Source organism: Hypomesus transpacificus, chromosome 15 (assembly GCF_021917145.1).
Source record: "Hypomesus transpacificus isolate Combined female chromosome 15, fHypTra1, whole genome shotgun sequence".
Taxonomy (NCBI): domain Eukaryota; kingdom Metazoa; phylum Chordata; class Actinopteri; order Osmeriformes; family Osmeridae; genus Hypomesus; species Hypomesus transpacificus.
In genome coordinates this window covers 116176-134091 of record NC_061074.1, presented here as the reverse complement: position 1 = coordinate 134091, position 17916 = coordinate 116176, and the positions used below count along the sequence as shown (strand labels likewise).

At 49.0% G+C, this 17916-nt stretch overlaps 1 protein-coding gene and 2 non-coding genes across 4 annotated transcripts in view; 1 reads left to right on the top strand and 2 right to left on the bottom strand.

Annotated features, from left to right (window-relative positions):
• Window positions 1–2810: 2810 nt before the first annotated feature.
• trnaq-uug lies at window positions 2811–2882 on the bottom strand. The gene has a single exon. It is a non-coding gene; the product is annotated as a tRNA-Gln (tRNA).
• A 243-nt stretch (window positions 2883–3125) lies between these two features.
• Window positions 3126–3197, bottom strand: trnae-uuc. Its single transcript has one exon. It is a non-coding gene; the product is annotated as a tRNA-Glu (tRNA).
• Window positions 3198–9940: 6743 nt separating this feature from the next.
• dock10 (dedicator of cytokinesis 10) overlaps window positions 9941–17916 on the top strand; it is a 37007-nt gene continuing 29031 nt past the window's right edge. Inside the window, exons 1-3 of one of the 2 annotated variants that reach the window (XM_047035360.1) lie at window positions 9941–10640; window positions 16164–16283; window positions 16870–16959. In XM_047035360.1, coding sequence (XP_046891316.1) covers window positions 10479–10640; window positions 16164–16283; window positions 16870–16959 — 372 coding nt within the window. In that variant the 5' untranslated portion in view covers window positions 9941–10478. Of the gene's footprint in view, window positions 10641–14327; window positions 14759–16163; window positions 16284–16869; window positions 16960–17916 lie in introns of those variants that run through there. The other variant, XM_047035361.1, reaches the window with a different exon arrangement.

The window sequence follows — 17916 nt, the reverse complement described above, 5'->3', positions numbered from 1 at the left end:
GGTGTTATTTCCTGTGGGGACAGGAAGTGACAGTTAGTGGCAAGTCTTGGTTTTGCTTGAGTGTTAGCTGACTATATAATCTTATTTGGAGGTTTCTAGACCATGACTCTGTAAGACCTCAGAGGACCTGCACCAGATGAAGAACGTCTGACTTCTACGTTCCAGCCCTGCGGCAGTAGCTATCTGATCATTACGTTTCTCTCAGCATCACTCGGCAGTTTGAATACCCTCGTATATGCAGTTTATAAACACAGCTTTCAGAGGGTGCAGAGATTATTATGGGATATGAATAAAGGGCTCTTTGACGTTTGTTCAGACTGTTCTGAGATGAGGACTGGTCTTGGTCCAGCATGAAAGTCTGACAACAGTGGAACCAAGTACTGCCAGGGTGTATATGTGTGTGTCTCAATGAGTCATTCAGAAAGGAGAAACAGTTTGACAAGATAGAAAGCGAGGGAGGAAGACAGATTGAGAGAAAAACAGAGGATGGGAGAAAGAGAGCATGAGAACCAGAGGGAGAACCAGAAAGCGAGAGAGAGAGAGAAAGGAAAAGAGGGAGGTCTCTCGGAGGGAGGCACGGAGGGAGAGAGAGGGGCCTGTCAGCAGTGTCTGTCTGCTGAATCGACTCACTGTTTGAACTCTGTGATCTCACACAGGGTCCTGGTGCCGCACAGTGATGTCAGCTGTGTGTGTGTGACAATGGGGATTATGCTGCTGGATGGAGTGGGTTCAGGTAGAGGCGGGTGGGGCTAGGTGGGGGGGGGGGGCACCGTATCCTTCCACACTTCTCTCCACTCAGTTGTTTAGTCTGGGGGAGAGAGATGTGTGTGCGTGTGTGATGTGTGGGCGGCCACAAAGGGTGCATGTGTGTATCTAACTGTTTTATTGCGAGTGGAGTACAAAAAGAGCAAGGGGAGATGAGAGATCTAAGGAAAAGAAAGAAAGAAAGAAAACATGAGAATGAAAGACAGCATATCTGTCTATACTTGACCCATATCTGTTTTTGCAATGTGTGAGTGTGCTTGTACTGTAGGACAGAGAAAGAGAGGGTAACACAGTACAGAGAGAGCGCTTGAGCGGGCAAGTAGCAAAGCATGTGAGAGAGATACCAGAGCAGGGCAGAGAAAGAGCGAGAGAGAGAGAGAGAGAGAGAGAGAGAGAGAGAGGGAGTGTGAGAGAGAGAAAGAGAGTGAGTCCCTTGGGGCTACATACATTGTGTTTGTGTGGGTTTACAGCAGCTCTTCAGAGAGAGTGGATTTGGAGGCACAGAGCTGATCCATTCATCCTGCTGCTTCCTACTAGGCTATGCTAGACCGTAGACACACACACAAACACACACTACACTAGGCTACGCTAGACTGTACACACACACAAACGCCTGCCTGCCTGTCTATCCTGCCTGGCCAGCCTCTTTAGCAATGACCCTGGCAGACAGCAGATAGCACACCATCTTCCATTCATCCCTCTCCCTCTCTTTCTCTCGCTCCACTCACCTCACTCTCTCCCCACCTCTCTCTTCCCCTTTTCCTCTGCCTATCTTACATTCTTTCTTTCTTCCTTTCTCTCTTTCCCCTTTCTCTATATCTCTCCCCCACTCCCCTCCCTCCCCTCTGTCCCCGTCTCCCCCTCCTCCCCTGGGGGGGGGGGGGGGGGGGGGGGGTCCAGACTAAGAATAGACCTGGTAGATGGGTACTTCCTCTGAGTGGACTCTAGTGTTCTTCTGTTCTCTCTACATTCCAGAGTAGAAGGCCAGATATGCTGCAGCCATTACTGCACACCCCCTGCCCTGCCGCCTGTACATATCTACGCTACATACACACATACATACACACACACACACAACATACAGACAGAGAACAAACAGAGGGAGCAAAAACAGAGATTCTCTAGGTAGGTAAGAAAGAGGGTAAGTTGAGACTGCAGACAGGGGAATAGAGAGAGAGTAAAGAGAGAGCGTAGAGAGAGAGAGCAGAGACAGAGGAGTAGGGATGCAGGAACAGATAAGTAGAGTAGAGATAGAAGAGCAGAGTCGAGATAAAGGAGTAGACATGGAGGATAGAGATAGAGGAGAAGAGAGTCTTCAGGGACGTTGGTGTGGAAACGTGTCCATCAGCACCACTCTGGCTCAGTTCCAAGATGCCAACGCCACCACGGGCAGACAGACAGGGCGGTGTCGCGCTGATAAATGTCCCCAAGGACACATGCCCCCAGCCAGGGAGAAGCCTGTTATCCCCAGTGGTACTGAAGATGGGAACTACCATGCCCTGAGAACAATAGAAAGATTTATGACCCGTCTCTGTCCTGTCTGGAAGATGATATTATTCAGAGAACCAGCGGCTGTTTCTGTGTGTTTTCCTCTACTTTGGATTTGGCCCCTTGGCTGGCTAGCTGTGTGTGTTTGTGTGTGTGTGTGTGTGTGTGTGTGAAGTTGGCCAGAGTGCTCAAAGTGTATCTGTTAAAATAATAAGAGAACTTAGGGGAGAAAGTGAGGAGTAAGGAGAGACAGAAAAGGAGGGGAGGAGGGAGAAAGGGGGGGGAGAGAGAAGAGAGGGAGGATGAGAAGGTTGCAAGAGAAAATGTATCCCTGTGCAGAGCCATGAAAAGAAGTCTTCAGTGCTGTTGTGTCCACATCCTAGGCTGTGTGGGGGAGGGGGGGCACAGAAGCTGTATGCTGGGGTGGAGGAAGTAGCATTGCGGGGTGTGTGTGTGTGTGTGTGTGAGGGGGGGAGTGGTGAATGTTGTGCAAAAGTCTGTTGTGAATGAAATAATGGGATGCTACTATAATATTAATGTTTGAAATTGTTGTCTGAAGGTTCTATTGAGATTTGAACTCAGAGCACTGGATTCAAAGTCCAGAGTGCTAACCATTACACCATAGAACCTTGATAAGGTAACTTGTAACTGTAATACTGTCAAAAGAGGAGAAAGCACCACTAGTATGGGTTACATTTGTAATGTTGACTCTCAGATTACACTGTAATAACACACGCTCACGCTCACGCTTACGCTCACGCTCGCTTGCAGCATCTGCTCATTGCTTTATCTAACCTAGTGATAGAATGCTAGCATAACACTAGCTATTGATAAATGGGTTATTGAAAAGACAGCTGCATGTTGCTCTCAAGTGGTTCTACTGAGATTTAAACTCAGATCGCTGGATTGAAAGTCCAGAGTGCTAACCATTACACCAAAGAACCTGTTTGTTTGATTTTTCTCACACAAAAAACAAAGAAATACTGACAGCTTAACTAGTACTAGAGCGTACGACTTCTTTGATGAGGAAATGTGACAAAGACAGGTTCTACTACAACTTGAATTCAGAGTGCTAAACATACAAACTTGATGTCTTTAATTCTCAAAATAGAGAAAACAGCTCTACTAATTGACAAGCAACACTGCCACATTCTCACAGCCCAATCGTTTTGACCCACTGAAATTGGAACATCTCCCATCTTCCTATTCAATCTGTTAAGCATTGAGTATAAAGGCAGCGGGTTCAGCTCTGATTCAGCCAGTCAGAAAGAATCCTCTTATTTTTCAGTAAAGGAGCAGGAGGATCTCAGGGTACAGAAGTCTTCATGTGTTTAGGAAGCAGAGCAGCTCAGCCAGCTGTGTACATGGAGGATATGGGCCCTAGTGTACCTGAGTAGGCTGTGAGACTCATGCTAACAGCTAACCTGCTAGGATGCTGTCAGTGGGTCAGGTGAATCAAGATGGGCAGATGCTAACTGTTGGCCAGCTGTCATATTCTGTCAGGTCAATCAACATGAACAGAAGAAGCTCACTGCTGGCATGCAAGCATTGTAGATAGTGACTGCATAGATAATCATTATGCACATTATCATACCGACTTTGGAGCAATTGGATTGGATTACCTCCCTGAGATAGATACACACACAGAGTATTGGTTTAGTCAATGTGTCTGTGTGTGTGTGCATGTGTCTGTGTGTGTGTGCGTGTGTCTGTGTGTGTGTGCATGTGTGTGTGCATGTGTGTGTGCATGTGTCAGTGTGTGTGTGCATGTGTGCGTGTGTGTGTGCGTGCCTGGTTCTGTTATGAGTGCATTAGCATCGACACATTGGCCTGCCTCCAAAGCAGCTCTCCATGTCGTTCTTTACTCGGTCTCCCTCCATTTTTACCTCTAAACCCCCAACCAACACACACACCAATACACACACACACACACACACCTGCACATGCACACAAACCCAGGTGAGCTTTCATTCTCTCAGCAGTAAGGGGATGAAGGAGACTTTAACGCGCGCACACACACACACACACTCACACACGGTCTGGTTCTAATTATTGTTCACCAGGATGGAAGCTGTCCAGTGTAGAAACACTCAGCAGCATTGTATTGCATTTCTACATTGTAGCCTCATACAGTAACAGAGCCTGCAAGTCCTGGTTGTCAGGTTAGTTCTGTCAGCTGTAGCTGTTTGAGAGAACCCTGAACAGTTCCATTATGACCTGAAAAGGGTTCTAGAGGGAACCTTTTTTTATAAACAGTATAGCAATGAGAGAGAGAGAGAGAGAGAGAGAGGGAGAGAGAGAGAGACTTGGAAGGTGAAGAAAAGGGAGACTGTACCTTGACATTATAACATGTATATGTGTCTGTGGGGTGTGTGTAAGTATGTGTAGTGGCGATGAGGAGAGGGGTGGGGGGCCAGTGGGGGGCCAGTCAAAAGGAAGGAGGATAGAGAAAGAGGTGAGTGGTGGAGGGTGTGTGTGTGGCTGTGTGTGTGTGGGGGGGGGGGGGGGGTTGCCACGTGGGAGTATGAATTAATGAGATACTCTGTGCGCTCTGACACACGTGTGTGTGGAAGTGTGTGTGGAAGTGAGTGTGCATTTCGGTTTCTCTGTCTGTCATGGCTACAGTCTCCATGTTTACGAAGTATCTTTGCAGACAGAATATGTGATGACCCCTCTCTCCTGTGGAAGATGTAGATGGAGAGAGGGAGGGAGGGGGGGAGGTTCATTGTTCTGGGAGATGGGAGAAATGGGGGAGGGTCAGTAAAAGACAGGGAAAAGAATGGAAACTTTTGACATCCTCTGCTTTCCCCACTTGCCCCTCCCCTGCCCCCTTCCCCATCTCTCCCCCCCTTACTCCCCCTTCCTCTCCCCTGCCCCCTTACACCCCCCTCCTCTCCCCCTTCCCCTTCCCGCTCACGCACCCCCTCCTCCTCTCCCCTGTCCCACCCCACTCTCCCCTGTCCATGCCTCAGGACTTTAATTCTAGACATTTTAATAGTTTCCTTCCATAAACAAACCAGCAGCCAACGCTCAGATGCTCATCTCGGGTTTAGAGCTCTCCCTGCAGGACAGCATGTGAACTGCAGGGCTCACCCCACACCACCACCGCTGGTGACTGTTGAGATACCATAGTAACAGCTCTATCCACAACAGCAAAAGCAACAACAGCGTGTTACTGATCAGCACACACCACATCTATATCCTTCACATCACACTGGTAGCTCTTCTTCTGTGAGGGATCAAATCAAATTTGAATCATTTATATATTCATTTCCTTATGTATTTATTTGTATAGCCCTTTTAAAAGCAGTTTCACACAGGGATTCACATGCGCCCACAGAACTGTGCCTTAGCTAACATAAACCCTCAAAGAAGATCAGTCTGGGGCTGGCTTGTTGCCTCACCAGTGTGTTGCAGTGACCTGTGTCTGGTTGCTGTGTGAGGATCTCAGCACTAGGTGGCACTGACACAGTGTTGCGTTGGAGCTGTGGGCTAGGCCGAGGCCTCTGGACTTATACCTGAGCAGATGAGAGAGTAGATCATATGAGGTGTGTGTGTGTGTTTGACTGGGTGTATACAGTGTGTGTCGGTGTGTGCGTGTTTGACTGGGTGTATACAGTGTGTGTCGAGGTGTGTTCGTATGTATGCGTGTGTGTAGAGGTGTGTGTAGAGGTATGTGTTTGTGTGTGTTTGATCGTGTTGTTCAGAACGAGCTTCCTTCCTGTTTGGTCTGTTCAGAGAAAAGCAGATGTGTAAGTGCTGCTCTGTTTTCAATAGATGATGAAAGAGAAGAGAGAAGAGACAGCAGAGGAGAGGGAGAAGAGGAGAGAGAGAAGAGGAGAGAGAGTAGAGGAGAGAGAGTAGAGGAGAGAGAGTAGAGGAGAGAGAGAAGAGGAGAGAGAGAAGAGGAGAGAGAGTAGAGGAGAGAGAGAAGAGGAGAGAGAGAAAAGGAGAGAGAGTAGAGGAGAGAAAGGAGAGAGAGTAGAGGAGAGGGGGGAAGTAGGGCAGAGAGGAAGGTACATATTAACTCTATCCCACAGATCTGACCAGGACGAGGATGCTGCCATGTCAACAGGCGCATATGCAAACAGGTAGTTCAAAGTGAAACATGAAGTTCCTCAGAGGACTTCCTCATGGAGTGCGGTGTGACAGACCTGCATGGAAACACTGGTGGCCATCTTGTTAATGACTCATAGAGCATAATTAGAAGGTCCTCCATTGCGACAGTCTAAAGTAGAAACACAGTCACTTCCCGTCAGTGGTTCACTTCCTGTGAGTGAGTTCAGCTGTGTCCCTGGGGGCAGGGGGTAGAGGGGAGGGGAGGTTGACCCTCTGTCCCTCTTGAAGTGCATGTCAGTCACAGCAGAGGCTCAGAGTTCAGAAAGTATTTTGCTGCTGACTCTGAATGACGGCATCCTCTTGGCACTACTGTAGCCATGGCAACGGAGGAGTGTGTTTTCCCTGTGGAAACTACAAGCTCTTGACTCCTCCCAACCATATTACTGACTCCACTGACTGCAGACTGAGCTGACTGCAGACTGAGCTGACTGCAGACAGAGCTGACTGCAGAATGAGCTGACTGCAGACTGAGCTGATTGCAGAATGAGCTGACTGCAGACAGAGCTGACTGCAGACTGAGCTGACTGCAGACTGAGCTGATTGCAGAATGAGCTGACTGCAGACAGAGCTGACTGCAGAATGAGCTGACTGCAGACTGAGCTGATTGCAGACTGAGCTGATTGCAGAATGAGCTGACTGCAGACAGAGCTGACGTGAGAGTCCGCAGAAATCTTCTCAAATTAGCCGACACCCGCGCACACACACACACTTACACACATCTACAAGTAAGCACTCTCTTATTCTCTGTTGCCCACATACACACACACACACCACACACACTCGCTGCCTGGTACAATGTGGTGGAGCCTGTTAGCATGGCCCTGCTGCTAGCTGTGCTCGGTGTTTCTGAGCCAGCATCACAGCTGGGTTTCATTAACCAGCTTTGGAGACGAGCTGCTCTCTGTACAACCCAGTGATGTCATCCCGATCTGGGGCCCAGGCCTACTGGATGCCTGGACACACAGACACACCCCCCCCCCCCCCCCCACACACACACACACACACACACGGACACACGCATACCGTACACACATGGGCACACACAGACACACTTAGCCAGAGGCTTTTATATTGGTAAGAGCTCAGGGAAAGAGATGGAGTTAATGATCCAGCAAGAGAGAGACAGAGAGAGAGAGACAGAGAGAGACAGAGAGAGACAAAGAGAGACAGAGAGAGAGAGAGAGAAGACAGAGGGAAAGACAGAAAGAGATGGGGCAACAGTAAGAAAACAACACATTCTGCTGGGTTATTTATTGATGCTCCAACCCCTCCCTAACAAGGCTTTGAGCAGATCTGTGTCTGGGTTGGAATGCCTGGAACATCCTCTGTGTGTGTGTGTGTGTGTATTTGTTTGTGTGTGTGTGTGCATGTGTGTGGTAGAGCTCCGTCAGTTTCTTGTGTCTAGTCTGGAGTGTCATCTCATATCAATAATTTAGAGTTGAGTTATGATCTGTTAAACACTTCCTCACTCCTCCTCTCCTCCTCTCCTCCTCTCCTCCTCTCTTCTCCTCACATAACCTCTCGGTCTCTTACACACACACACACACACACACACACACACACACACACACACACACACACACACACACACACACACACACACACACACACATAAACCCCTACTTCTACCCCTTTTCTGAGATGAACTGCATTACCCAGAAAGGACATCTTCCAAGCCAGAAGCAGCCCGAAGGTGCGAGAACTTCTGTGCTGTTCCAGAACCACAGCTTCTAGTCGTCATGGCAGCAGGAGCAGAGCATCATGCACGGGTCTAGAAGAGCCAGTGGCTGCTAGGGGGCATGACTGTCGGCATGACAGTGCTATTGTAGGCCACTGGCATGGGGACAAAGGAATGCTGTGTGTGTGTGATTGTGTGGGTGTGTGTGTGTGTGTTTGGTGAGTTATATCAGGCATGTAGCTGAGGGATCTACAGAGCAAAGGAACCAGTGAGAGTCATCTGATTGGGCGAGGGGCAGCTGAGGTTATTTATATTTGTGTGATTTGTGTGTATGCATGGCATTTGTAAGTGTGAGTTTGTTTAGGTGTGTGACGTGCCTTTGTGTACGTGTGGGAGGTGTGTGTATGCTGTATGCTCGTATGTGCGTGGCGTGTGATGGTGAGAGGGATGGCGTGTGTGTGGGAGGTGGGTGTGTTTGTCTGTCAAATAGATCCTGAGAACCATAATCATGACCTCATAACCTCCCACTGCTCTCTCCTCCTTCCTGGTGATGCTCTACTGAGAGATGCTCTACTGAGAGATCAAAACACATTCTACTGAATAGATTGGTATCTGTTCTACTAATCTACTTAATAGATGTTGATTCCTGTGATTGGTCTACAGTTACTGAGTTTAGCTTTGAAAGGTTTTCACTGATGTTTGATCGGTTAAAACATTTCCCTGAGTTCAGTTGTGATAGAGTAACTACGTCTTGAGCTGATCTTTAATAGGACTGGAGATAATCTCTGATAGGCTCACTCCAGTACTCTCTGAGCTAATAAGATAACTACTCCTGGAACTGATCTTTGATAGGATAATGACTTCCATAGCTGATATTTCATAGGTTGGCTACTCCCATAACTGATCTCTGATAGGCTAATGGCTCTGTGAGCTGAACTGGTGCAGGAATGTCACATGTCTGCTCCACTTTCCCAAACAGTTCTGAATCTCAGCATGCACCCACAATATATAGTACACACACAAGCACACACACACGAGCACACATTTTTACCCACCACCCTATCTTGCAACCCCTCATGACTGACCCCCCTCCCCTGACATACAGACTGCTCACACACACTGTCACTGACTTTCATTCAAACAGGCTAATCAAATGTACTTTAGTACACACATCCGTCCCTCCTTTCCTCTCCTCGGTTCTCATTCTCTCATTTCTGTTTTCACCTCATCTCCTCCTCTCCCCCGTCTCCTGTCCTCACCACCTCTCCACGTTTTCTTTCATTTTTTCCTCTCGTCTTTTCTTATCCTCTTCTCTCTCAGTGCTTTGGCGCAGTCTGAGATATGAGCTGAATTTCAACACTTCACTTCTTAAGGGGGGCGGGGGGGGGGGGTGTAGAAGCGAAGGAGGGGGTAGATGGCGAGAAAAAGAGCATTCATGGCCTGTCTGCAGAGTTAAATCAAAGTGTTACAGCTGCAGCACACACACTCTCACACACTCTCACACACACACTACGACAATTTTTGTGTGTGTTTTACTGTAACTTGGATTGACTTTCTGTCTTTTTTCAGTTGCAGCTGAGTGACTGCTGGAGAGAGTGTGTGTGTTAACGTGTCTGTGTGTTTGAGTGTGTGCGTGACTGTGTTCCGCTGGATTTGGTCAGCTGACCACAGTGGTTTTCTGTGATTGGACAACAGCGCGGAGCTAGGCACAGCTGCATAGAAAGAGAGAGAAGGAGAGAGAGAGATTGAAAAAGAGATAGAGAGAGACAGAGTGAGTTGAAAGGAGAGAGGGAAAGTGGGAGAGAGAGAGGAGAGCGAGAGAGAGTAGAGAGAGAGAGAGGAGAGAGAGAAGGAGGAGGAGTGGAGAGTTGGAGCAATGAAGCAAGGGAGTGAGGGAGGGAGAAAAGGAGAAACACACCAGTGTGTCTTCAGTCTCCTCCAGCCAGAACCATACAGAGCAGAGCAGCAGAACAGAAGACAAGCTTTGGAAAGCTGGAGGGAGAGAGATAAAAGAGATTAGGACTAGACACTGGACCAGTGATAGACAAGGACTTAGCCGGACCAGGGGTAGACAAGGGCTGTGCTTGACCAGGGCTGGACTGTTGGATAGACCTGGGCTGGGCACTGGACATTAGATAGAGCAGGACTGGGCTGGACCGTGGAGCCAGGCTGGAGGTAGGGCAGCAGGTAGACCAGGGCTGTAGACCAGGGCTGACCTGGGGCTGGGCTGGGGGAACCTGGTCTGACCTGGCCTAGTCTCGCCTGGCTCCACTAAGTCATCTGTGGGCTGGGACAGTGATCTGGGACAGTGACCTGGTGGAGGGGGGAGGATTGCTTTGTGTGGGGGCTGGACTCTAGGCTAGCCGACTCCTAAACCTGTTCTAGACCTGGTCTAGGTCTCCGTCTGGACCACCGTTGCATTGTGGGTATGGGCTGTTCGGCCAGCGTGCTTCTGCTTCACGCCCTGCGCTCTGTGGGCAGGGCCAACTGCGGTCACATGTGCTCCCGTCAGGACCGGCTGTCATTGGATGCCGCTCCGCCCGAAGACGGCTACGCCGCCGTTGACATGCCCCTCACCATCATCGTCATGGTAACGTTTTGTCAGGCTGCGCTCTGTGGAGAGAGAAAGAGAGAGCGAGAGAGAGAGAGACACAGAGTGTATGTGTGGTGTGTGCGTGAGTCAGCTATGTTTGGGAGGAACATTAATGTCAGCCATATGTTTCTGCTGCTGCCTCCGTGTTGCTGTGCTCTGCTCTGCTCTGCTCTGCTCGGGGTGATGAATGAACCTGGATTGGGTGAGGGGGGTGGAGGACGAACATGGAGGAGAGGAGAAATAGGAGAGGAAGAGTGGGTTAAGAAGGGGAGGAGAAGACTGGAGAAGGAGGAGGAGGAGGGGGGAGAGGGAGAAGGAGGAGGGGTAGGGAGGGAGGACTTCTGGGGGGGGGGGGGTGGTCAGACTGGGGGAATGCATTGACTGTGTGAGTCTGGCTGCTTACTAGGCTGAACTTCATGGCTCCACTCATACAGCCCACCCATACCAGATCAAAACACCTCTGCACTAACATAAATCATCGACCGTATGCTTGAATGAACTGATGAATGAGTTACCGGGCTTTGCAACCTTGCTAAGAGAACTACATTCCTCATAGAACACTCAGAGAATCCTCTACCTCTGCCCTGTCGCTCTGCAGAACCGTGTTCCTCAACAGAACCCAATTTCTCTGCAGAACCCTGCACCTCAGCAGAACCCTGTTCGTCAGCAAACCCTACACCTCAGCAGAACCCTACTCCATTGCAGAGCCCTGTTCCTCTGCAGGAGCCTGTTCCTGAGTGTATGACAGCAGGCTGGGTTGGTGTTTAGAGCAGAGAGAAAGCAGGCAGCTGTGACCAGGGCTGACCTGTCGCTCCCTGGGCGATACATGTCTACTCTGTACACATTCACACTCCTCCCTTCCTTTCCTGTCTAATGACCTCCCTCTTTTTCTTTCTCTCATCCCCTTCCTTCTTTCTCTTTCGCTGCCTCCCTTTGTCCCCCCCCCATGCCCTGTCACTGACACTGGTGGCAAGAGAAAGAATGTAACAGTTTCCTCTCTCTCTCTCTCTCTCTCTCTCTCTCTCTCTCTCTCTCTCTCTCTCTCTCTCTCTCTCTCTCTCTCTCTCTCTCTTTCTGACACTGCTTTCTTTCCTACTACTATAGCCCCCCCTGCCTCTCTTTCTCTGTCTCTGTCTCTGTCTCTTTCTCTCTCTCTCTCTCTCTCTCTCTCTCTCTCTCTCTCTCTCTCTCTCTCTCTCTCTCTCTCTCTCTCTCTCTCTCTCTCTCTCTCTCTCTCTCTCTCTCTCTCTCTCTCTCGCTGTCTGAATGGGCTGATATAAGCCAGATGGTGTCTGGTCCCAGCGTTGCTTTATCAGCTGTCTGTCTCACTCACTTTCTCACTCTATCTCTCTCTCTTTTCTCTCTTAACTGTTCTCTCTGTCTATCTCGCTCTCTCTCTGTCATGCTGTTCTGTGTCAGTAAGGGAGATGAGAGCTTGTACAGGCGTGGTCTCTCAGCTAGCCTTGAACCTCCTCTATCTTTCTTCTCCTTCTCTCTCTTTCACTCTGTTCTCTCCATTTTATTCACCTTCCATTTCTCCACCACTGAATCATCCTCCAAACTGCGCAACTTTTCACTTCCTGGTTCCCAGCCAGTCGCGTCGCAGAGGGCCCGGGCGGGGAGCCGGCGGCCCAGCGATCTACTTAGAATTCTTCCCCTATACTGCTTCTCCCCCTGTTGAGAGGGAGAGGGAGGTAGGGTAGAGGGGGGTGAGAGAGGGAGGTAGGGGAGATGGGAGAGCGAGGGATGGAGGGGGGAAGTGAAGGAAGTGAAATAAAAGGGTTTGGGAGAGGGAGTGGGGAGAGGGAGGGAGTTGAGAAGGGGAGTAGCAGACTGAGAAGGCAAGGAGAGAGAGGGAGAGAGGGGGTGCGAGAAGGGAGGGAAAGAGAGGGAGGGAGACAGAAGAGGGGGAGAGGGGAGAGAGTGAGGTGGTGTGAAGAGAGGGAGTTAGAGAAGAGGAGAGGAGGAGAGAAGAGAGAGAGAAGGATATTTGATGTGATGAGGAAGTGAGAGAAGCTGATGAGAGAGAGAGAAAAAGAGAGAGAGGAAGGAAGGGGCTGGCCAAGACAGCTGGAGCGGAACAGAGAAAGGGAGGGATGGAAGGATGGATGGAGGGAGGAAGGGTGCGCAGTGTTTATTTAATGGCTTGTTTAATGGCTTGAAGGACTGCTGGTAAAAGAAGCTGATTGTGATTCGGCACTTTAGATTCTCTATCACAAACAGGACTGTCTTTCCCTACCCTCCTCTCTTCTCCTCTCTCTTCCCCTTGATCTCTCTTCTCTCCTCTCTCTCTCCCCCAGGCCAGGGACTGTGCTTGGAGCTATGTTGATGTTGACACAGAGGTTGGTTTCAGGAGGACCTGTGGTTGAAGAGTGTGTGTGGCGGTGTGATTGTCATTCCCAGGACCATCCACCAGCCTGTGGCTCTCTGTCTGTAGGCAGAGTGTTGGAGCCGGAGAAGAACCTTCTCCTGTAGGACTCTCCTCCTGCTCCATGCTGCTCAATGTCATCTTGACTTAGAATCGCTATCTCTCTCTCTCGCTCTCTCTCTCTCTCTCTCTCTCTCTCTCTCCCCCTCTCTCTCTCTCTCTCTCTCTCGATCTTTCAATCTCTCAATCTCACACTCTCTCAATATTCCATCTTTCCCCCGCTCCTGTCTCTTCTTCCCTCTCCTCCCTCCCTCGCTCCCTCCGTCCTGCTCGATCTGTTCCTTCCCTCCCTGCTCCTCTTTCTCTGTCTGTGCGAGCCTAACCCAAACAACCACCAGTCTGGTTGGAGGTCAGTCCTGTCCTTCAGAGCCAAATCTCCCCTAGCCCTGTCCCCGGGCTTTTGTTTAGGAGACCCTGCTATCTTTCTGCCGCCTCAGCAGATATCTGCTGTTGTATGTGAGGGGACCTAAATCCCCTTCTATGTTTTGACTCCTTTGCAGATCTTGACCGTCTGTGTGACAGATTGTCACTAGGTTAATTAGGGGACATGGTAACAAATTAAAATAGTAACTTCCTCTATGTCAACTCTCTGTTCTGTCTGAAGGCTTCAATGAAGAGATGTGTATGTGTTTGTGTGTGTGTGTGTGTGTGTGTGTGTGTGTGTGTGTGTGTGTGCATGTATGTGTGGTGCATGTGTTTATTATATGTGTGTGAGTGTATATGATACTTTGTGTGGATTGTCCTGCACTTGCCAAGTTTCTCAGAACAGGAAGTTTGTGGTCGCCTGTTTAGGTGTGTGATTATCTGTGTGTGCCTATGTGTGTGAGAGAGAGAGCGAAAGAGGGAGAGAGTGAGGGTGTGCCTTGGATATCCATGGAAACAAAAGAAAGATAACAACCAGAGTATGTGTGTGTGTGTGTATGAGTGTATGAGTGTATGAGTGTGTGTGTGTTAATAGAGTCAGAATGACAGTTGAAGGACACACGAGAGAAGAGAAGTGGTCTCTCACTGCCAATACATCCACCTGCTGCTATCTGTACTAGTGGGATTTACAGCACTGTACAGGCTAAATATGTACATCAATATAGACATACGTAGATATAGATAAATATATTTATATATATATATATATATATATATATATAAATATATATATATAGATGTCGTAGGTTAAGGTAAGGAGCTTGAGTCCAAAGATAAACATCTGTTCTGAGAGAGATAGAGAGAAGAGGGGGAGACACAGAAAGATAGACAGAGAGCCATTGAGAGAAAGATAAGAGGGAGACTGATAGTTTGGGACTTCTTCTGGTTTCCCCATACGCCCTATTCATTCTCTGTTTGAGTGTGACTGTTTCTGTCTCGATATGTGCTTGTGTGTATGTGTGTGGTTTGTGTGCGTGTGCACATTAGTGTGCACATTTCTAAGCCTGCAGTGTGTGACACCAAAGCTCTACTTCCTCATTGGCCACACGCGCTGACGGCTCTCACACACCCAACTGCTCAGTATCTCCAGAGCACATGTCCTGAGTGAGTGATCGTGTGTGTATGTGTTGGGACCCAGGGCCGTGGCTGTGTGTGTGTGTATCAGTATAGCTGTCAGATCAGGATGAGTTTCAGGAGCAAGATCACCTTCAGGAGGAAGATTAAGGCCAAGCGAGAGAGGTCGGCATATTCTCGTCTCAGCTGTGTATGTATGAACTCCTACTCTCTCTCCCTCTCACGCCCTATACCTCTCACCCTCTCACGCCCTGTCTAGACAGGCCGAAACCCTCCATCCTCTCTTTCACTCTATATATATCGCTTTTTGTCTCAGACTTACTGTCTCTCTGTCCATCAATCTCTCTCTCTTTTCCCACTCCATCCCTCCTGTCATAATGTCTATCTATGGTCTCTCTCTCACACATTGACAGTCACACCAACACGCTCTCTCTCTCTCCCTCTCTTTCTCTGTCAATTCCCTCGTCCCCCCATCTCTCACTTCTTTCCTCTCTCCGTAATTAAGGTGAAATAACAGAGCTTGTCTGTAAAAGGAGACACACTCGCGCACACATGTAGACACACACACACAACTGGCTAGTGTGTGAGCTGCATGATCTATTCCAGACTCTGAGGTGTTTCTATCCAGACTTTGAGGGTGTTTCTATCCAGACTCTGAGGTGTTTCTATCCAGACTCTGAGGTGTTTCTATCCAGACTCTGAGGTGTTTCTATCCAGACTCTGAGGTGTTTCTATGTCACGCCCCCCTGGTGATGTCACGGTGTCAGGTGACATCACGACGCTCAGCTGAGCCCGCGCTGGCTCTTCTCTGGTGCTGAGGAAGAGTGTGATGTCTATGTTGATGTCAGTGTGATTCCTGCGTTGTACAGTATGTCTGTCTGAATGTCCCTTCCTCCTCCTCAGCCTCGCTCACCTCTAGCAGTGGTGGAAGTGCTGTTCTGTTTCATCAGACGGATTAACACGGATGTTATGATGTTTTAAGCTACATTAATGAGGTGAAGCACAGACTACAGGTGCTCTGTTTTCGATCAGTCTGTTTTCTCTCTCGCTCTCGCTGTCTCTCTCTCTCTCTCTCTTTTTTTAACAGAAAGAAGAGTTCCCCTCATCTCTCTCCTCTCCTCCTCTCTCTCCTCTCCCTTTCTCTGACCCCATGCTTGGTCCTCCTTCAGACTGCAGGTCCTATCACACCGGTCTTCTTCTGTCAGACTAGAGCAGTGTCAGTCTGCTTTCAGAGAATGCCACCTTCATAGCACAGCTGCTGTGGTGCACTCTGGTTTTTGTAGTTGTGCAATGTCTGGGTTTGTTGTATCAGATATGCAAACAATGGTATTAGTGTGTGTGTGTGTGTGTGTGTGGGGGGGGGGGGGGGGGTTGATGTCATATATCGTGTGATTGACCACAGGAAGTGAAAGTAAACTGTATGTGATATCCATGGCAATTTAGTTTTCATGCATTCATGTATTTATTTCCTGAGTGGGGGGGAGGGTCATACTTTCTTTTTCAGATTTCTAATTTGTTATCTCTCTTGATTATTTAACTGATACAACTTTATATTACTCTGAAGTGCCTAAATAACTGTGTGTGTGTCCTTACAGCAGGAGAAACCTAAGCTGATTGACCCTCTGGACTATGAGGCTGTTCTGTCCGAGCTGGCTGATGAGCTCAAGGAAGACTCCCTCAAAGACCTGCTCCTCTTCCCTGACAACGACTTCACGGTCAGTATGTGTGCGTGTGTTTGTGTGTGTATGTGTGTTAGCGTGAGTGTTCTGTCTCTCTTCACTCATGTATTTATACAAATGCTTTCAAGCCTGTTTAGTTGTACTAATGACTTACATCATAACAAACTCACACACGCACGCACATGCCAACACACACACACACACTCTGGTCTCTACACGCCAAAATAACCCTGATGTTTACTACAGAAAGTAATCCAGCGGCTCTAGAGTGCAGCGTTCGTTAGCAACATCGTTAACAACCTCGTTACTGACCTCGTTAACACGCTAATGTCCTTTCAATTACATCCACTCATGAAGAGAACTGGCAGCCTCTCATTCCCCAAGTTGATGTTCAAAAACATGACTGCAGCACAGCTAGACTGCAGTGGGATTTGATCTGCAGTGGGATCTGATCTAGCTAATTACTCATCTGGGTTTACAGCCCCATCCCTGGAACAGGGTCTAGTCGGGTCAGGTCAAGTCAGGTCACATCACGACACACACAAGCTGCCTCGCTCCATCTGTGTAATAGAACCCCACCCTTCTGCATCCTCTGCCTGATGCCCCTCCCCTTGTTCTCCAGGTTGCCACGGTACCACAGGAGAGGCGGACTCTGCATTCCACTGTCCCCGAGGGGGCGGAGCTTCAAGCTGAGTGTCTGCTGGTCAGACAGGTGAGTTTGAGATTGTGTGTTTGTCTGAATGTTTGTGTGTGTTTTTGTTTGGATGTGTGTGTGTGTGAGTTTGTGTGGGTTTGTGAGTGTGTGCCTATGAAGGAGAGAGAACAAGTAAGAGAGGAAGAAGAGAGAGAGGTTGCCAGTAGCTTGTTAGCTCCAGCAGCTAGCAGCACAACTCTAGCGTCTGCTGCAGGGGGAAACCCAGCTTTCTCTGCTGAGGTCATCATGTACAGCTGGACCACCTGGAGTTGGGGCCTGTAGACCTGGGAGGGCCCCAGAGAAGGGGGAAACAGAGAGAGAGAGGGACAGAGAGAGAGAGAGAGAGAGAGAGAGAGAGAGAGAGAGAGAGAGAGAGAGAGAGAGAGAGAGAGAGAGAGAGAGAGAGAGAGAGAGCAGTTAGACTGTGGTTGGGAATCCTGGGGATTTCAGTTAGTGGTCTTATGGTTTCTGTTGGAAAGGTTGAGTTGGTGGTGGTTGTTGGGGGGGGGATTAGTCAGCAGGGGTTAATGTCAGTTGCTGGTGGGTTTGTTGGAGTTTAGTGGTTTGTGTGTGTGTGTGTGTGTACGAGCAGAGGGAGGAGACAAAGAAGGAAGTGATTGAATTAGCAGTCCTGGTCTGAGTCCCCCCTGAGCTGCTCTGCTGCAGATGGAAACACAGCAGAACCCTGTCACAGTCCACTGGACTGTGTGTGTGTGTGTGTGTCTGGGTGTTTTTGTATTTGTCATTGCATTTTAGACCTGAGGGAACGAGGTATAAGGGTAGACGGGGGAAGATGGCCTTTAGTCCAGACATATGGGGACCCCTCTGGACAATGTGTGTGTCGCTAGATAGCAGATAACTACCAGAGTTACTGCTGGCAAAAACAGGATGACACTGAGTGACAACAGCTCTCAGACAGACTAAGGATGTGAAACCACTCGACCACAGCTTGGTGTGTGTGTGTGCGTGCAGTGC